Source organism: Periplaneta americana, chromosome 7, assembly GCF_040183065.1.
Source record: "Periplaneta americana isolate PAMFEO1 chromosome 7, P.americana_PAMFEO1_priV1, whole genome shotgun sequence".
Classification (NCBI taxonomy): Eukaryota; Metazoa; Arthropoda; class Insecta; order Blattodea; family Blattidae; genus Periplaneta; species Periplaneta americana.
The window spans coordinates 167,127,703-167,149,928 of record NC_091123.1 but is presented as its reverse complement, the minus strand read 5'-3'; the positions used below and the strand labels follow the sequence as shown (position 1 = coordinate 167,149,928).

The window sequence follows — 22,226 nt, the reverse complement described above, 5'->3', positions numbered from 1 at the left end:
GATATATATGATATGACATGATATATATGATATGATACGATATGATATGATATGACATGATATATATGATGTGATATATGATATGATATGATATATGATATATATGATATGATATGATATGATATGATATGATATGATACATGATATATGATATGATATGATATGATATGATATGATATGATATGATATGACATGACATGACATGACATGACATGATATGATATGATATGATATGATATGATATGATATGATATGATATGATATGATATGATATATGACATGATATATATCATGTGATATATGATATGATATGATATATGATATATATGATATGATATATGATATGATATGATATGATATGATATGATATGATATTTTATGATACATGATATATGATATGATATGAGATATGATATATGATATGATACGATACGGTACGATACGATACGATACGATATGATATGATATGATATATGATATGATATGATATGACATGATATATATGATATGATATGATATATGATATGATATGATATGACATGATATATATGATGTGATATATGATATGATATGATATGATATGATATGATATGATATGATATGATATGATATGATATGATATGATATGATATGATATGATATATATGATATGATATGATATGATATATGACATGATATATATGATGTGATATATGATATGATATGATATGATATGATATGATATGATATGATATGATATGTATGATATGACATGATATATATGATATGATACGATATGATATGATATGATATGACACGATATATATGATGTGATATATGATATGATATGATATATGATATGATATGATATGATATGATATGATATGATATGATATATGATATGATATATGATATGATATGATATGATATGATACGATACGGTACGATACGATACGATACGATACGATACGATATGATATGATATGATATATGATATGATATGATGTGATATGATGTGATATGATGTGATATGATATGAAATGATATGATATGATATGATATAATATGATATATTTATTCCACATTTCTGCATACAGTGCCATCACTCCCTTGGATACATAGGTTTTTTTTTAACATCCGGCTATTACACATAAATGACCCTGATGACTTTTCTATCACGTCACTCACCTCTGTTCTCCTCCCTTCTTTTTCTATTTACCCTTCCCTTTCCTAGTTATCTATCTTATTCATAGTAATCTCATTTAACTAAACAATCACTTCTCTCGATCTCTTATTAATTGCCCCCAACATTGTTTACATTAAGTTCAACGCTTCCATAGTTGTCAATTTATTTATTCATTTGAATCACTAATGTTCACTGACCACTTATTCCCATTAATCTAATCTTTATATTTTCAAACGAAGTAGTTTCTATAGTTTCATTACATTTCCATTCCCACTTTCTTTATTATATTCGTATCACTACTTACTTATTATCACTCTCTCGTTATTACTTGTATCTTATCCTTTTTCACTATTATTCCCTTACCTTACCGTCTTTTCTGTCACTATCACTCTTTTCACTTTGTCACTTTCCTAAGTTTTGTCACTCAAGCACCAACCTCTTAAGTTATAACTTTTATGTCCATTACTTCTTCCCACTGACGTACCTCTATTCGGTGTCGCTAATATTACTTCATCCCTTCCTGTTCTTGCAGAATCTTTACTTCTTATCTTAGTATATTCTTCATCTGTCGATCCCTTTTGTAATTGCTGACCCATATTTGAGAACGTGAATATCAACAACATTATAACCTTAATCGTTCTTCCCAGAGACCGGATTTTATGTATGCAAAACAAATACTGAAATTGTTCTATCGAGAGTTTTCTTGACCCCTGCCGTTCACTTTTTAACTGGTTATTTAATGACAATTAATGAACTGTGAGTTTATATAACAGCGGTGGAAGAAATTGATGATAGAAGATATATGGGACGACGAGTTAAGAAGAATCTCTATGGAATTACGTGTTTTCATCTTACAGTTGAAGAAAAAAACTAGGAAAAAGCGGGATCCGGGTAACTCGTCACAATTAACTTGTCACAGTTACAATTACATTTCGTCACACAATTACAATTCGTAACAATTACGCAGTTACTGTACAATTCGCTCATATACTGCTTAAAATTTTCCATTCTGCTGGTATTAGAATAATCTTTTATTGTTACTAAAACGTAGTGCCTCACGAAAAACTTTTAGAGAAACTAAGCAGGCTTCCAATAGATAATCGAGTAGTAAGATGGATAAATAAATTCTTAGAGAACAGAACCCATAATTGCTGACCTATATTTGACAACGTGAATATCAACAACATTATAACCTTAATCGTTCTTCCCAGAGACAGGATTTTATGTATGCAAAACAAATACTGAAATTGTTCTATCGAGAGTTTTCTTGACCCCTGCCGTTCACTTTTTAACTGGTTATTTAATGACAATTAATGAACTGTGAGTTTATATAACAGCGGTGGAAGAAATTGGTAATAGAAGATATATGGGACGACGAGTTAAGAGGAATCTCTATGGAAATACGTGTTTTCATCTTACAGTTGAAGAAAAAAACTAGGAAAAAGCGGGATCCGGGTAACTCGTCACAATTAACTTGTCACAGTTACAATTACATTTCGTCACACAATTACAATTCGTAACAATTACGCAGTTACTGTACAATTCGCTCATATACTGCTTAAAATTTTCCATTCTGCTGGTATTAGAATAATCTTTTATTGTTACTAAAACGTAGTGCCTCACGAAAAACTTTTAGAGAAACTAAGCAGGCTTCCAATAGATAATCGAGTAGTAAGATGCATAAATAAATTCTTAGAGAAAAGAACCCATAATTGCTGACCTATATTTGACAACGTGAATATCAACAACATTATAACCTTAATCGTTCTTCCCAGAGACCGGATTTTATGTATGCAAAACAAATACTGAAATTGTTCTATCGAGAGTTTTCTTGACCCCTGCCGTTCACTTTTTAACTGGTTATTTAATGACAATTAATGAACTGTGAGTTTATATAACAGCGGTGGAAGAAATTGGTAATAGAAGATATATGGGACGACGAGTTAAGAGGAATCTCTATGGAAATACGTGTTTTCATCTTACAGTTGAAGAAAAAAACTCGGAAAAAGCGGGATCCGGGTAACTCGTCACAATTTACTTGTCACAGTTACAATTACATTTCGTCACACAATTACAATTCGTAACAATTACGCAGTTACTGTACAATTCGCTCATATACTGCTTAAAATTTTCCATTCTGCTGGTATTAGAATAATCTTTTATTGTTACTAAAACGTAGTGCCTCACGAAAAACTTTTAGAGAAACTAAGCAAGCTTCCAATAGATAATCGAGTAGTAAGATGCATAAATAAATTCTTAGAGAAAAGAACCCATAATTGCTGACCTATATTTGACAACGTGAATATCAACAACATTATAACCTTAATCGTTCTTCCCAGAGACCGGATTTTATGTATGCAAAACAAATACTGAAATTGTTCTATCGAGAGTTTTCTTGACCCCTGCCGTTCACTTTTTAACTGGTTATTTAATGACAATTAATGAACTGTGAGTTTATATAACAGCGGTGGAAGAAATTGATGATAGAAGATATATGGGACGACGAGTTAAGAAGAATCTCTATGGAATTACGTGTTTTCATCTTACAGTTGAAGAAAAAAACTCGGAAAAAGCTGGATCCGGGTAACTCGTCACAATTTACTTGTCACAGTTACAATTACATTTCGTTACATAATTACAATTCGTAACAATTACGCAATTACTGTACAATTCGCTCATATACTGCTTAAAATTTTCCATTCTGCTGGTATTAGAATAATCTTTTATTGTTACTAAAACGTAGTGCCTCACGAAAAACTTTTAGAGAAACTAAGCAGGCTTCCAATAGATAATCGAGTAGTAAGATGGATAAATAAATTCTTTGAGAACAGAACCCAAAATGTCAGACTAGGAAAAGAAATATCGGAACTAGGAAATGTAATATCAGGCGTGCCTCAAGGGGCGGTTCTTGCACCTCTATTGTTTCTTATATATATATATATATATATATATATATATATATATATATATATATATATAAACGATATAAATAGAAATACTACGTCTCAGATAAGGTTATTCGCGGAGGACTGTATAATATATAGACAAATTAATGATGAATCCGATTTCGCCGCCTTACAAAACGATCTTAACGTTATTGAAACCTGAACGACAGAAAATAAAATGAAAATCAATGTCAGTAAAAGTAAGTCAATATCCTTCTGTAGAACTCATAAAGAAATTTGTCTCGGATATCAGCTGAATGGTACATCGGTGCCACAAGTGAACATTAGTAAATACCTAGGTATATATTTAAGTAACAAACTGGGTTGGGAGGAAAAGTCACTAATACCACAAGGAAAGCCTGGAAAGCACTACATTTCTCTATGCGTATTCTGAAGAAATCTAACCGAAAGTCAAAAGAATTAGCGTACAAAACCCTTGTTCGCCCAATTATGGAATATGGAGCAGTAGGTTGGGATCCGTACAGACAAAACCAAATCGATCCAATAGAAAAGGTCCAACGCAAGGCAACAAAATATGTCAAAATGGGGAAGGGACATGGTGAGGAGATAGTAAAAGACTTAGGGTGGGAACTTCTCAATTCAAGGCGATGAAAAACCAGACTCGCCGCATTGTTTAAGGCACAAATGGGACACAAAGCATGGACTGATATCAATGCTAGATTAGCAACACCATCATACTTAGGAAGGACTGATCATATTAGGAAGTTTAAATGTACAAAACAAAGAACGGACGTGGCAAAATTTTCCTTTGTTAACCGCACAATAGTAGACTGGAACAGCTTACCTGCGGCAATCTTTCAGGGTGGTCCTCTTAAAATCAATACATTTAAGGAAAGGTTGACAAGTTTAGACTGAAAATGTAATAGGAGGTGCAGTGTAATTATTTAAGTTGTGTCATGTAATTAATTGAGTTGATATATAATTGATTAAGGTGATATGTAATTAATTAAGATGATATGTAATTTAGTTGAAATGTAAATAAATTAAGGTGATATGTAATTAATTAAGATGATATGTAATTAAGTTCGTATGTAATTAATTAAGGTGATATGTAATTACTTAAATTAGTAATAGTTGGGTGAAATAGAAGTACTTATAAGTCAGATTAATTTTGCTTATCGTAGGCATTATTATAGAATAGTTTTATTTATAGTCCTAGTTTTATTGCATCTACTATTTATACATTTACGTTTATTTTACCTTATTTTATTTCATTTACGTTTATTTTATTTTATTTCATGGCATTGTAATTATTCAGTCTTACTAATAAAAACTCTATATACAGACGTTTAACTGTCTTATACTTATACAATGAGTACCTCGTTTATAAGTCGTGTGTAAATTCCTTACTAATAATCACTACATTCGCCGTGTATAACAGTACAACTGTTACACAGCTACGTCATAGTTTCGTCATTACTTTGTTACGAAAGGTAATAGAATATCTGAGGTTCTCTAATGCATCCGGTAGAGCGCTCTAGTGTGGCATGTTAAATATCGATAGTACAACTGGCTCTAATCGATTACCACACTACATTTTGGTCAAAGAGTACAAGCTACAGCAATATTATTCTAATAATTCTATGATCTTTGGTTTGTTCTTCTGTGGTTACAAGGTAAACACCATCATAAAATGACAGTCGATACGAACAGCTGTTAGAGGGGCGGCCATTTTTCCCTATATACAACGCTTGAACAAGGGGTTTCGTGTATATAACTACTGCAAAGCAATTCCCATTTTATAGTTACAGCCTGTTTATACGTCCATAGCTTATTCACGGTTTATTAGTAACGTTTTCTGTCTCAACTCTGCATAAGTCTCGTATAAAAACTATACACGGTTTATTAGTAAGACTGATTGTATATTATATATCACTACCACCGGGTGTATACCCAATTGTAGTGTTAATACATACATACATACATACATACATACATACATACATACATACATACATACATACATACATACATACATACATACATACATACATACACAATCAGTTTCATAGTAAGAAGATATCAAATTCATGGAATGTAGAAGCAAAACGTATGAACGCACTGCTTCCACGATGTAAGAAAAAAAGGTGAATGATATCCATTCAATAAGATCTATAACATTAGGTAAAGTCTGCGATGGAATAATAATAATAATAATAATAATAATAATAATAATAATAATAATATAGCTATAGCCACTGGAGTAGCTCAGTCGGCTAAGGCGCTTGCCTGCCGATCCGGAGTTGCACTCGGGCGCGAGTTCGATTCTCGCTTGGCTGATTACCTGGTTGGGTTTTTTCCGAGGTTTTCCCCAATCGTAAGACAAATATATGAGGTAATCTATAGCGAATCCTCGGCCTCATCTCGGCAAATACCATCTCGCTATCACCAATCCTACCAACGCTAAATAACCACATAGCTGATACAGCGTCCAGAGTTCTGGAGTTAAATCGCTCGCTTGAACTCGGTCGAGTGTCGCACCCTCGAGTGAGATACGATCGGTCGTGATACGCTCGTAATAAATAGAAGCACAGTACAAGGTCATCTCACCGACATGTCTTATTTTCTATGGAAGGCGACAGATAAGATACACTTATGTTTTGCTCACACGGTAAAAATAAGGCTTTATTTTCTACGTTTATGACAAACGTTTAATGGAACAGTCAATGGAACGTACCAAAACAGGAATATGAAGTTATAAATAAAATGGTATGAAAAACTTCGATATACAGTTATTATTGCTAATTAATAACTATTCAATATTTGATTTACCACATATATAATATGATAGGTCCATACATAGTGTTCCGCTTTACAAAATATTATTGATATAGCAGTAGATTAATAACAATATTAGTATAGAGATAACGTCACAGAAAATATAATAAAACGAATAATCATGCTGCACAACTGTTACAGACGCAAAGATTGGTACACTAATTATTAGAGATTATTATTATTATTATTATTATTATTATTATTATTATTATTATTATTATTATTATTATTATTATTAGAAGACTTGATACAGTTCTTACATTATCGTGATTGTTTTCTCCGTTTATAATAATTACATATACATCCAATAAAATCTATCAGATGTGGCAGAAACAAAATCACTCCTGGTGTGGGAAAAAAAAAAAACAAAACAAAAACAAAAACTAAAAAAAAAAAAACAAACAAAAATTTACCTACAACATTTATATTACATTTTAAAGCAAGTTTTGTAGTTGTACTATGGAGAGGTTAGTTAAACACTGCAAAGTTTTGAAATGATAAACATCTATAATGTTATTACACAGTTCATCACTGTAACAAGAACGAATGTCTAACGCTCGGCTTATACCGTTCGAGGATTTATCGCTCGTGACAATTTTACCCATCATGCATGTGCGCTACCTATGGGATTATGCTATGAACTATTTGGCGATCGAGCGAAAACGTCCGATGCAGACCTCTGACAGCGTCGATAAATAACCAAGTACAAAATAAATAATAATAATAATAATAATAATAATAATAATAATAATAATAATAATAATAATAATAAACCGTGGTGCGACAGCTCATGGAGGGTAGAGAACGACCAGACTTCTGCTGGACTCACATTCACATGTCTCGGAAGAGGTGAACGATCATCCAATCAGTATGGCACGATGATCCTCTTAGCCATTATAGTTGGCTTACAAAACCTGATTTCCCTATTCAATGTTACATATGTTCCTATTTCGCTCCAGCGTGACGTCATTAATGTCCATCGGTCCGGTGACATTCGGAATACGCTGTATGCCTGAGTTTGGCCTGGAAAAAGGTCTACCATTTGTTAACTATATTTTATGCTCGACCATGCAGAAATGTAGTAATTATACACCTCGTAGCAGCCCTTTAATGGACTTCATTAAAGTACACCTATTCATTAAAGTTCAGATGTTCCACCAATAAGAAAACACCATTGTAGCAATATGAAAGCGCAAGTATCGATTATTCTCAGATATGCAATCGAAAGACAACTAGCGAAACGTCACGGAGGCTGGAAATCCAATACTGTCGCAGAAGGTTATGTTCTGTTACTGTAATAATTAGCGTTAATTGTAAATAATATTCAAATAAATTCAATTTGTCATCTCGCTTTTCAATGTCTAAATCAATTTCAAGGTTATATCAAGATTAATGTTTATTTTACTCTCTAGATTATATCAAGTTCAATGACATTTGTTTCTGGGGAAAAAAATCAATACTTTCGCGTCTGCGCACATCTCACAATTTACGAGATATTACACAAGGTCAGTTCCGCTCCCCAGTCAGATAAGAATAACCCATCGCACCTCCTCATACTCATCTTCTTTCACAATAGCCCTGCCAAGACTCTGGAATTCGCTACCTGCTAGCATCAGGGACTGTCGAAATAAAATTGAATTCAAACGAAAACTTACTAGGCACTTGGTCAGTAATTGATTACTTGTAAATAGTTTCTTTAATCTATGACAAAATATTTCAATATTCAGTAATTTCATCACTATACAATTTTGTTATTCTAGATTTAATTTGTAATTCAGTAAATATAAAATATTCTTTGTTTCTCTATGATAAATTATCTAGCTTTAATTATTCAGGTAATCTTTTCGTACTTTGATTTTATTGTAATTGTAAATTTAATACTAACTGTAATATTATTTGTAATTGTAATTGTAAATTTAATACTAATTGTAATTTTATTGTTGATATTGTAGTTGGAATCTCCTGGTAGAGGGGCAGAGAAGGCCTGACGGCCTTATCTCTACCAGGTTAAATAAATAAATACTAAATAAATACTAACTAATAACATGAACACTTACGAATAATTTCAAGTTAGAAATATGGTCGAGCATAAAAAGTCGTATGAAACTTGCCTATAATGGTAATTAAAACGCTCGTATGAAAATTATGAAACTCGCTTGCGCTCGTTTCATAAACATACTCGCGTCTTAATTACTACCATTATAGGCTCGTTGCATAATGTACTATTATAGAATTGTCTGGTTATACAGTGCAAGAAATGACTAACTCATGAACAGGCAAATAATGGCACATTCCTTGTAAGAAAAAGAAAAAAAAAATCGTTCTCGCTGTCATTCGCCTTCATTTTCAGTTTCACTCATCGCAGTTTAAAAATAAACTTTGGAATAATACCTAAGTATTCAATTAATATTTGGCGATCTTCGTGTGAGGAGAGGGAATGTAATTCGCTATCGTCCTGTGCCTGCAGTGTTAAGCGAGTCAGTCCATGTGGCCATGGCATCGAGCATTATTGCATTACGTCCAAATGTTGGCGGATCCTCTGTCCCCATAGAGAATTTCCGATCCCAATCTCCCGCACGTTAGCCGCCGACCTTTTGGAATTGAAGCTGTGGCCCCTGAATCGAGGTCGACGCATTCGAGAGTCGCCATTAACTGCTGTTTAACCAGGCGATGAGATTTCAAAACGCAGCCACACTCGTGTGAAAGTGCGCGCTACAACGGGAATCCGAGATTTGTAAGCACAGCTTTCAGTAATAGTAGTAGTAGTAGTAATAATAATAATAATAATAATAATAATAATAATAATAATAATAATAAAGAATAAAAATAACAATAATAAAAAATAATAACAATTATTATTATTACTATTATTATTATTATTATTATTATAATTATTATTATTATTATTATTATTATTATTATTATTATTATTATTATTATTATTATTCGCTTTTAAGGAACCCGGAGGCTCATTGCCGCCCTCACATAAGCCCGCCATCGCTCCCTAATCTGTGCAAGAGTAATCCACTCTCTATCATCATATCCCACCTCCCTCAAATTCATTTTAATATTATCCTCCCATCTACGTCTCGGCCTCCCTAAAAGTCTTTTTCCCTCCGGCCTCCCAACTAACACTCTATATGCATTTCTAAATTCTCCCATACATGCTACATGCCCTGCCCATCTCAAACATCTGGATGTAATGTTCCTAATTATGTCAGGTGAAGAATACAATGAGACAAGTTCTGCTTTGTGTAACTTTCTCCATTCTCCTGTAACTTGATCCCACTTAGCCCCAAATATTTTCCTAAGAACCTCATTCTCAAACACCATTAACCTATGTTCCTCTCTCAAAGTGAAAGTCCAAGTTTCACAACCATACAGAACAACCGGTAACATAACTGTTTTATAAATTCTAACTTTCAGCTTTTTTGACAGCAGACTGGATGATAAAAGCTTCTCAACCGAATAATAACAGGTACCTATTTGCCATATTTATTCTGCCTTTAATTTCCTCCCGAGTGTCATTTATATTCGTTACTGTTGCTCCAAGATATTTGAATTTTTTACCTCTTCAGAGGATAAATTTCCAATTTTTATATTTCCATTTCGTAAATTATTCTGGTCACGAGATACGATCATATGCTTTGTCTTTTCGGGATTTACTTCTAAACCTATCTCTTTACTTGCTTCAAGTAAAATTCCTGTGTTTTCCTTAATCGCTTGTGGATTTTTTCCTAACATATTCACGTCATCCGCATAGACAAGCAAATAACAATAATAATAATAATAATAATAATAATAATAATAATAATAATAATAATAATAATAATACTTATTATTATTATTATTATTATTATTATTATTATTATTATTATTATTATTATTATTATAAAAGCAAAACATTCGAACGAAACCTAGTACAAAAATACATGAGATTGAAAAAATGTAACACCCTTGTCATATCGAAACTCTTCACTCATATGGATGTGAAATCTGAACAATTCAAGAAGCTGATACTTCAAAAATCATCGCAGCAGAAATGAGATTTTTATGGCGTACAGCAAATTATACTTGGCAAGATTATACAACCAATGAGGAAATTCTAACAGAGCTCACTGTCAAACCATTCACTAACAAGATAAAAAATAAAGAGAAAATTGGAGCCAACATGTACAATGTATGACAGGAATCGGCTACCATCTCAAATTATGAAGTATACACTACACGGGAGGAGAACCGATGAAAAAACTTCTCGACAGCTACTGAGACGGGGCAGGCCATCATACAGTACTTTGGATGCACGATGATGATGATGATAATAATAATAATAATAATAATAATAATAATGATAATGATAATAATAATAATAATAACATTAATAGTAATAAACCCAAACGATAGAGATAATTTGTAGAAACAAAAGCCGCCCTAAATAAGGGTTCGAAAGATCGGCCTACTAATCAATTCATAAAGAATAATAAGTAAACAAAACAATTTTGTGACACTTGGAAAGAAAAAGAAAAAACATTAAGATAAGAAAGCGTAGGAAATCATTTACAATAAAAATTTTGTTGGGTACAAATGATTACTAATTATAGCTAAGGATGATTTTAACACGTGAGATCCTATGACATCAATCGTTGCATCAGAAATGTTATATTGTTTAAGTTGATTTAAAGTTTCACGTGGGATCGTGCCACGGACACCGAACATGAGCCCAAAAACTGTCCAATGTGTGATGTGGTATTGTGCTCCAAGTTGCTGACAACAAGGCTCATATATGACTTGTTTTTCACGACACACTTCTTGTGGCTGTTGCTCATGCATCTCAAAACGGATTGTGGGATCAAGAATGACATCCTTGCCGATCAATTATGATGATATCAGCACGTCTAGTAGAGCCATCAGAAGAGACGCAACCAACCTCCTCATAAACCTCATAGGAAGCATTCTGACGGATTGAAGATGCGATGAGAGAACGAACCGTATTAAGTCTGTTGATTCGGAGCAATTCTCCATGATGGCAGAAACCCAAGACGTGAGAAAGCGTTTCTTGCTCGTCGCATCTTCTGCAACGGGTTGAGTCAAGAGTTCTACCAGGGAGAGTACGTACAGGTATTGTATTACAGTTCATCTTAATGGCTAGCGTCCACTGACTGCTCGAAAGTCACTTTTTGGTTGAGATCCACGAATTACCTTTCTTCCAGTGAGAATAGAAAACAACTCCCAAACCTTTACTTTTACTTTACTTTATGTGAATTTTTTTAGATTTTCTCAAATCTACTATTCAATTAAAACGACACTTTAAAGTGTGCCGATATAAGGCCTCAATTCCAACAAAGGTAACCAAGGATACCTCTTTAATTCCGAAAAATATTCATGTTAACTACATTTGAGCTCACGAACAAAATCTATTTGCGGATAGATGTTATCAGGGCTAAAGGGCCGTGGTCTGTTGGCGCTGTTGCTACCATACGTTTCGTCTGCTGCTACGGCAGACATCGTCAGTGGTGTGGCACACGGGAACACAAAGTTCTCCTTAGCGTGCTGGGAACGACTGGGACTGTGGCTGGTTGTCTTGCGGTCGTATGTTCGGCCCTGATCTACATAATTTCCCTATTTTGTTATCATTTCATAGTATCCTCCCAACGCCGGCTGGCGACGCACGGAAAGAGCTGGTCTGGGGACGAGGAGGATCGCTTGCTCGTAATCTGGATACGCAGCGAACCTTAGTGTAGTCAGCCGGTGTGGATTTGGGAATGAGCCTAGCTTGAGGGTTAGAGCAATGGATTGTAACAGGTCGCAGTGCTGGGTCGTAGTGTCCCCTCCAGAAATTACATTCCATTCCATCTCTTATAGCTTTCCTTTTTCTATCTAAATTGCAGGGAGAAATATGTAACAGAAGTAAGAATGAATGACTTACTTGAAGAAACGATCTCCAGTCTTCCAACGGGAGTCGCCTATTCCTTCACAGGATAGCTGGGTGTTGAGAGACAGGTTGGCATTTCTGGCATCGTTGACAAAATCTTCTACGCCGTACGCGTACACTTTGACGGCCGTCGTGATCTCGTTCACCAGCGATGAACTACTCGTGTCGAAGTGTACACCTGTTAGAATAACAGAAAATCAATTAAACTAATTGAGAAATAATGCTAGTAATGTTCATAATTGATAAAAACAGAACAGTCTATGTTATTTCATCATATGTAATTAGGAATTTCTAGATTTAGGATCATTTTAACCATATAATTATTATTACATCTATTTAACCTACTAATAACATAAATAGGAGGGTCCAAAATGTACACACTTTCACAGATGTTATATTACAAGGACCTTTATACTTTTACTGAATTACTGTACTGTGACATTCTTTAAAAGATCATACCAGTCACATAAATGTCAAGAGCCAACAATGCAACTGGCAGAACAGTAAAAAGAATGACTTCATATTTGTCATTAGCATCATTTTCTGAATTTTAAAGACTAAGCTCTCTGAAAGGTACTTGTGCAGGTATGAACATATCATACTCGTGGTTTTTAGTTCGAACTTAGGGGTAATATACAAATTAGATTTACTTTATATATTATTTTAAGTGATCGTGCTTTATTTAATTTAGGATGCTCCCTGTTACTATTATTATTATTGTTATTATTATTATTATTATTATTAATATTAATTATTATTATTAGTATTATTAATTTATTATTAATTGTGTTTATTATTGTCATTATTGAGTGTAATTAGTTACCACTGTCACCGGGTATATACCCATTTGCAGTGTGAATAAATAAATTAATTAATTAATTAATTAATTAATTAATTAATTAATGCATACATACATACATACATACATACATACATACATACATACATACATACATACATGCAAACATACATACATACATACATACATACATGCATACATACATACAAACATACATACATACATACATACATACATACAAACATACATACATACATACATACATACATACATACATACATACATACATACAAACATACATACCTACATACATACATACATACATACATACATACATACATACATACATACATACATACATACATACATACATACATACAAACATACATACATACATACATACATACATACATACATACATACATACATACATACATACATACATACATACATACATACATACATACATACATACAAACATACATACATACATACATACATACATACATACATACATACATACATACATACATACATACATACATACATACATACATACATACATACATACATACATACATGATCAGTTTCAAGTACTTCGACTTGTAAATCATTCTTCGATTATGTAATTCAATGTTAATAACATTTTAGTTTTTGACAAACTTTTCCTTTACAGTCAACCATAAAACTCGATTCGATTTAAAAGCGTAACCTTTTCTGTCCAAGATAGGCCTAATATAGTAACACTTTTCTCATAACCTTAACGTGACAATAACACTGGTCAACAGTCATTTTGCACCAGACATAAAACTAACAAATTATTACTAATTTCGACCTCCTGAATTAAAAAAATAACAAGCAAAACGTTTCATCTGTTCGCGTTTTTCAGATGCACAATATAATTCATTTTCTATGCATTTTATTTTTAAAACATCACCGTATTTCGTGTGTAACTACTTTGTTTTAAAAATATGACGACCCATTATGTGAAAACAATATTAGTATAAGTAGGCCACCATGTTAGAAGCACTTGTAGAAAACGAAAATTGTTCCATTGCCCTCTTCGATTTCATTTGGAGGGTGAAAAACAGGTTCGCCGCAAGAAATCGCTTCAGTTTACCAGGAGATTTTCGTGGTGGTAGTATTTTGTGTAAGACATATACTGTATTTCTTTAAAAGTGTGATTTAACGATAACATTCAGAGTATGAATGGTTTATATGTGCGGATTTGAAGGTTGTAGCATTGCTTCTTGGAATGTAATTAGGCTGCACAAAATGTTGCTGCTTTCTGTGTGCTCCAGATGAGAATTATAAAATAAAAGCATGGCCAACACGACAATCGCTACTGCCAGGAACAAAAATATTATACATGAACTCCCTTTATATATTGATTTAGGATTAATGAAGAATTTTGTTAAAGGGATGAGTCATGAAACCTAAACATTTAAATATATGCAGGAAAAATTTCCTGCTACTAGTGAGGCAAAAATAAAAGAGGGAGTATTCAATGGACCTCAAATTAGAGAAATAATGAAGGACAATCACTTCGAATCTTTGTTGGAAGGAAAAGAGAGAGCCGCTTGGATTGCGTTGAAGGAGGTTTTATTAAATTTTCTGGGTAACCGTAGAAGTGAGAACTATGAAGAACTAGTGTAAAATTTACTGTTGACGTATGAAAGTATGGGTTATAACATGTCCCTGAAAATTCACTTCCTTCACTCCCATCTTAACTTTTTCTCCGAGAATTGTGGTAATGTCAGTGATGAACATGGTGAGCGTTTTAATCAAGAAATTTCAACTATGGAAGAAAGATACCACCAAGGACAGCGGAGTACCAATATGCTAGTAGACTACTGCTGGATTTTAGCTTGTAATGTACGTGATGCCCAGTATAAAATAAAATACAGAAAAAAAAGCTATAATCTTCTGAACAGTGAGTATTAATCTCATTGTCATTATATAAAGCAGTATTTTGAATAGATAGAAATTCGAAAATTTCTCAAAAATCGTAACCAGCAACTGTTTTTTATTGTCCTATTCGTATTCAGGAGGTTCAATTATATAGAAAACATGTATCACATGCCTAGCGTAAAAAAGGGTTAAAATTTGTTACGCAGTGCAACTAATCGTTCTGGAAACTGAACTGTTAATTGTAGAATAATCCCTTTTTCAGATGATCATAATCTTCTCTAGTACCTCCTCTATATCGAATTTAAACATTGGAACAGAACAAATGCTATTACATATGAAACAAATCACAGTTAATTAAATTAATAGCGTTATAGTGTAATCAGTATTGTACATTTTAGGGAATTTCATGGAACAAACTAACTTCTCCATAATTTCCATACATATCACTGAACAAAACTTTATTTCATTTGCAGCTTTCCAGTATTAATTAATATTACTTAGCCCATTTTACTGCATTCAAACTCTACTGTATGGATATCAATGGTTTCTTTACAGGCTTCCTCGACACCATTCCTACGCGATATAATTTGTTCCCCTGTTTCTGAAGGCAAGCATTAACTGGAGAACTTTCACTCAATTGTGTTGCAAGTTCTTCCAAGCACAAACTCTACCTTCAATACAATGGCTTTTATAACCTCAGGAAAAAAGGAGACTTTCGATTAAAATTATATCATTTTTTATCAACAGTAATCTCACTAGACGTTTTGATTTATCTAGACAAAATCAAAACTCGAGTGGGATTTAATTGACTATTACACGATTAGAAGAAAGTATATAAAGATTAGAAGTAACGAAGTACTCCAATACAATAAAATATTAATTGACTTACGAAAATACAACTGTCTTCAAATGTATTATTGTACCATCTGAACATTACAAATATTACGCTAAATGCATGCTAGATGGCAGTAATATGCCTTCTCGTCGATAAGTTCTCGATCTATACCAATCTATACACGATGGTAATGTTACTAGTCAAGAAGGCTTTGTTGATTCAGTTTCATTTTTATTAAAACAGTTGCATTCCACTTCAATTATCCGAATCACTGTAATCAACGTCGCTTAACAGATGATTTTCAATAAATCTTAATATTAAACAATCTCTGATACGTGACTATCCATAATATCATATAGCAGAGCTATAACATAACCTAACTAATATACACAAGTGTTAGAAGAGTTTTTATTAACGACGATGACATAAAAAATATACATGAATAATTTTAAAAGGAATAATTATTGAATGTACAATTTTCAAATTTGAATGTGGTTAGTGGTTCAATTGATGTTATATTGGACGTGTGCGTAATAGAAGTGGAACTCGTTGATTTAGGCCTACATGGTGTATTCAACTTATTCAGGGTTTCCGAATGGTGCTCTTCATTTATTTGTAAATAGGATTTTAGAAGATGCATAGGTATGATCAGTGATTTTTATTAATTCTTGTTCTTGAATGCCAATGCGAGTCATATTTGAAACTGCTGTGCATAGACTGGAGTGGTTTGTAATTATATATATATATATATATATATATATATTTTTTTTTTTTTTTTTTTTTTTGACGTCCAGACCAGCGCAGTTTTAAATGTTGGCAAACAAAGAAACAAATGCTAGGGACGCGATAAAATTAAACAAATGCTAGAGACGCGATAAAATTAAACAAATGCTAGGGACGCGATAAAATTGTGCGATAAGCAGACATGATTGGTTGAAATACATCCTTTCGTACTGTTTTATTGGTCAAAAGTAGTATGACGCTGTAAGAGTGTAATAGTCACTTTAAAAAATCTGTTATTTTAAATATTGACTATCGTCCAATTATATAGTAAGAGTGCTAACTTATTTCGATATTTTATGTTGATTTTCAAAAATTTCTTTAATTTTGAACTGTTAGTATCTCTTCTCGACAAACAACCAATCCAACCACAATAAAATAAATGTTCAGGTTTAAATATACTTACAGCTAAAACAAAGTGGAAATTAAGAAAATAATTATTATTTAATATACAGGTTTTAAGGAAAAAACATAAAGTTTACTATAGAGGGTGTTTGAAAAGGTTACGGGCAAACTTCACTTAAGGAGAACGAAGAGGAGCCACAATACAACTTTCGAACAGGAATCCATATTCTCCGAACTAAGCCAGAGTCTGTATAAGCCTTTTTGTGCGAGATCGTGCGTATTTGCTTGTTTTCCGCACAGGACCAATACGCGGTAAGTGTGAAATACCACATTCAGTATTCCCAACGTAACACACATAACAATTTCCCTCTTCTTACCGCTTAAGCGCCACATTCATTTTACTGCTTTAGGCTTTTAACATATTATTTTTAGAGACGTTTAACATAGTAATAATTATAAATTGGAAACTTACCACTGCAATTTCACCTAAATTGTACTGTTAATTATTGTTTTTAAATATTTGCAAAAATTATGTGAAGTCTACTACTCCACGAAACTTATTGCATTCCTGATACAAGTAACATTAAGGAAGCCGTGAAAAAATCAACACGACTCCAGGTGCCGATGTTATTACTGCAATATGTTATATAAATAATATTGTTAAAATATTGAAATGAAAAATAATTCATTACATAACCTTACCGTTTGTTTTAAGTTCGCATTTATAGACTGGGGGAAAAAAAAAGACAGACGTATATCACGGCCTGCTGGAGTATAGATATTTTTGTTCTCTAAAGTTGCCGTCATTAAACAGAAACCAAGATGGAGATTTCATTGCAACTAATTAGAAATTCGTCTTTCAGGTATGTAATAAACGATCTTCGCACAAAATAATGTACGATACACGAGCGGTATTTTTGTTTTCATGTTCTCGGAAATTAAAAAAGCTCAACTACGTTTCGCTTTTTCAATCTTTTCCTCGAACATGAAAACGTCAACATATCGCTCTTGTAACGTATATTACTATTGTGCAACGAACTAAATGTTCTACAACAGGTGTTCTCAACCTTTTGAAGATTTTGATCACTGTCCATATGTATTATTAAGTGAGAGAGCACCATGAAATCGAATAGTTTTAATTCGTCTGTCTGTCTGAATGAATGAATGAATGAATGAATGAATGAATGAATGAATTAATTAATTAATTAATTAATTAACGAACAAACAAACAAATAAATAAATAAAGTCCACACCAATGGAGTAACGGCCAGCGCGACTGGCCGGGAAACTAGGTGGCCCGGTTTCGAATCCCGGTCAGGGAAAGTTGAGGTTTTTTCCGGGGTTTTCCCTCAACCCAGTACGAGCAAATGCTGGGTAACTTTCGGTGCTGGACCCTGGACTCATTTCACCGGCATTATCACCTTCATTTCATTCAGACGCTAAATAACCTAGATGTTGATACTGCGTCGAAAAATAACCCAATTACTTACTTACAAATGGCTTTTAAGGAACCCGAAGGTTCATTGCCGCCCTCACATAAGCCCGCCAGCGGTCCCTATCCTGAGCAAGATTAATCCAGTCTCTATCATCATACCCCACCTCCCTCAAATCCATTTTAATATTATCCTCCCGTCTACGTCTCGGCCTCCCTAAAGGTCTTTTTCCCTCCGGTCTCCCAACTAACACTCTATATGCATTTCTGGATTCGCCCATACGTGCTACATGCCCTCCCCATCTCACACGTCTGGATTTAATGTTCCTAATTATGTCAGGTGAAGAATACAATGCGTGCAGTTCTGTGTTGTGTAACTTTCTCCATTCTCCTGTAACTTCATCCCACTTAGCCCCAAATATTTTCCTAAGCACCTTATTCTCAAACACCCTTAACCTATTTTCCTCTCTCAGAGTGAGAGTCCAAGTTTTACAGTCATACAGAAGAACCGGTAATATAACTGTTTTATAAATTCTAACTTTCAGATTAAAATAAATAAATAAACATATAAAAATGTAAAACGCTTATGAGGATAACGACATCCTTGAATATGAATATGTTTCTCATAATTTCAGTGATATTCAAGAAGCCGCCGCTTATATATACACGTACAGTCCAGCAGGTGTAAATTAGTTAATAACGATCGTGCTTATTTCGTAAGTGAGAAAGTCTTTTGCGGGGTAACTCAAATGTTCCGAACATAGCCATACAGAAACACTTCGCAGTAACTGAGTCTTTTTGTAGTTAGTGGGGTTTAAAAAAGGGCGCGTGACCCAGTGACCCAATCAATTCCTTTTTCTCTTTCTGATCAGTTTCAGCATCATTCTTTCTTCACCCAATCTTTCTAACACAGATTCTTTTTTTATTCTTCTGTCCCTTTCACATGCTCCATCCTTCTCCACATTGCAAATGCTTCTATTCGCTACTCTTCACTTCGTCGTAATGTCCATGATTCTACCCCATATACAATATTACACCCACATAAAGTAATTCACTAGTCTCTTTCTTAATTCTTTCTCCAGAGGTCCTCAGAAGTTGCTCTTTTTTCTACTAGAAACGTCCTTTACCATTGCTATTCTCCTTTTGACTTCTTGGCAGCAGCTCTTGTTACTGCTTATAGTACACCCCAAGTATTGCTCTACTGCCTCATTTTGAATTCGCATGTTTACCTTCTTTATTTTTCTTCCTATGATTATGGTCTTCGTCTTGTTGGATTTTATCTTCATTCCATACTGCTCACAGCTGTCTATCAATAAATAGTACATTATGCAAGGAGCCTATAATGATAGTAATTAAGAAGCGAGTATGGATGTTTATGAAACGAGCGCAAGCGAGTTTCATAATTTTCATACGAGCTTCTTAATTACCATTATAGGCGAGTTTCATACTTTTTATGCTCGACCATATTTCTAATTTGAAATTACCGGTATTGAGATATATACATTTTATTTGTATCTGACAAGATCGGAAGTGACCTTGTTCTAGGTCGTGAATTGTGAGATGTGCGCAGACGCGAAAGTATTGATTTTTTCCGAGGAACAATAATGTCATTGACCTTGATGTAATCCCGTTAAATTTGGTATAACCTTGATTATTGAATTCGACATTGAAAAAGGAGATGACAAATTGAATTTATTTGAACATTATTTACAATTAACGCTAATTATTAAAGTAACAGAACATAACCTTCTGCGACAGTATTAGATTTCCAGCCTCCGTAACTTTTCGCTAATTCTCTTTCGATTGCATATCCGAGCATAATCGCTACTTGTGGTTTTATAACGGTACAAAGCTGACTTGTCATTGGCTGAACGCCTGTAAGCTGAGTTGTCATTGGCTGAACACCTTTACTTTAATGAGTAGGTGTACTTTAATGACATGCATTAAAGGACTGCTACCAGGTGTATAATTATTACATTTCGGCATGGTCGAGCATAAAGAAAATTACAGCACGATTGATTGACTATTGTAGAAGCTACGAAATGATAAATGTTAAAGGAGCGGGAAATATCGTGTAATGATTCTTTCCGAAGTTTTCCGAATGTTAACATACGTCAACAAATATGTCACTCTGATGTCAACACAGCATTAACTGCTTAAAATAACCTGATCGTTTAAAATATAAAAATGAAGTATCTTATTAATGTGCTTATAATAGTGTATTTTGCGTTGATAGTTCATTCGTTCGTTTGTTTGTTCGTTAAAATGAAGATCCTAAACGAAGAAGACAAGTCATTATAAGTTCGTTTAATTCATTTTCAAAGAAGTGACTCAAGCACGTGCTTCTTTTCATAGAAATGCAACAAAGCTGGCGAAATAGTAATATGCGTTACAAGAGCGGTATGTTGACGTTTTCATGTTCGAGGAAAAGATTGAAAAAGCGAAACGTAGTTGAGCTTTTTTAATTTCCGAGAACATGAAAACAAACATACCGCTCGTGTATCGTACATTATTCTATGCGAAGATCGTTTATTACATACCTGAAAGAGGTATTTCTAATTAGTTGCAATGAAATCTCCATCTTGGTTTCTGTTCAATGACGGCAATTTTGGAAAACAAAAATATCTCTCTTCAACATTGTTGCTTTAAATGTTTTCTGTGTTTACTATACTCCAGCAGGCCGTGATATACGTGTGTCTTTTTTTCCCCCAGTGTATAAATGCGAACTTAAAACAAACGGTAAGGTTATGTAATGATTTATTTTTCATTTTAATAGCCTATTTTAACAATATTATTTATATTATATATTGCAGTAATAACATCGGCATCAGGAATCTTGTTGATTTTTTCACGGCTTTCTTAATGTTACTTGTATCAGGAATGCAATAAGTTTCGTGGAGTAGTAGACTTCACTTAATTTTTGCAAATATTTAAAAACAATAATTAACATTGCAATTTAGGTGAAATTGCAGTGGTAAGTTTCCAATTTATAATTATTACTATGTTAAACGTCTCTAAAAATAATATGTTAAAAGCCTAAAGCAGTAAAATGAATGTCTCGCTTAAGCGGTAAGAAGAGGGAAATTGTTATGTGTGTTACGTTGGGAATACTGAATGTGGTATTTCACACTTACCGTGCATTGGTTTTGTGCGGAAAACAAGCAAATACGCACGATCTCGCACAAAAAGCTTCCACAGCACCGCAAACAAAACCCGACAACGGCAGTAGGTGAATGAAGTACAGAAACGTTCACTTTCCACCTTCACTAGAGTTATCAGAGCT

At 33.5% G+C, this 22,226-nt stretch overlaps 1 protein-coding gene across 5 annotated transcripts in view; it reads right to left on the bottom strand.

Moving 5' to 3' along the window:
• Nmdar2 (NMDA receptor 2) overlaps positions 1 to 22,226 on the bottom strand; it is an 825,403-nt gene that overhangs the window by 536,230 nt on the left and 266,947 nt on the right. For all 5 annotated transcript variants that reach the window (XM_069831779.1, XM_069831775.1, XM_069831778.1 and 2 more), the window contains exon 4: positions 12,836 to 13,019. In XM_069831779.1, the coding sequence (XP_069687880.1) occupies positions 12,836 to 13,019 (184 nt within the window). The remainder of the gene's footprint in view (positions 1 to 12,835; positions 13,020 to 22,226) is intronic.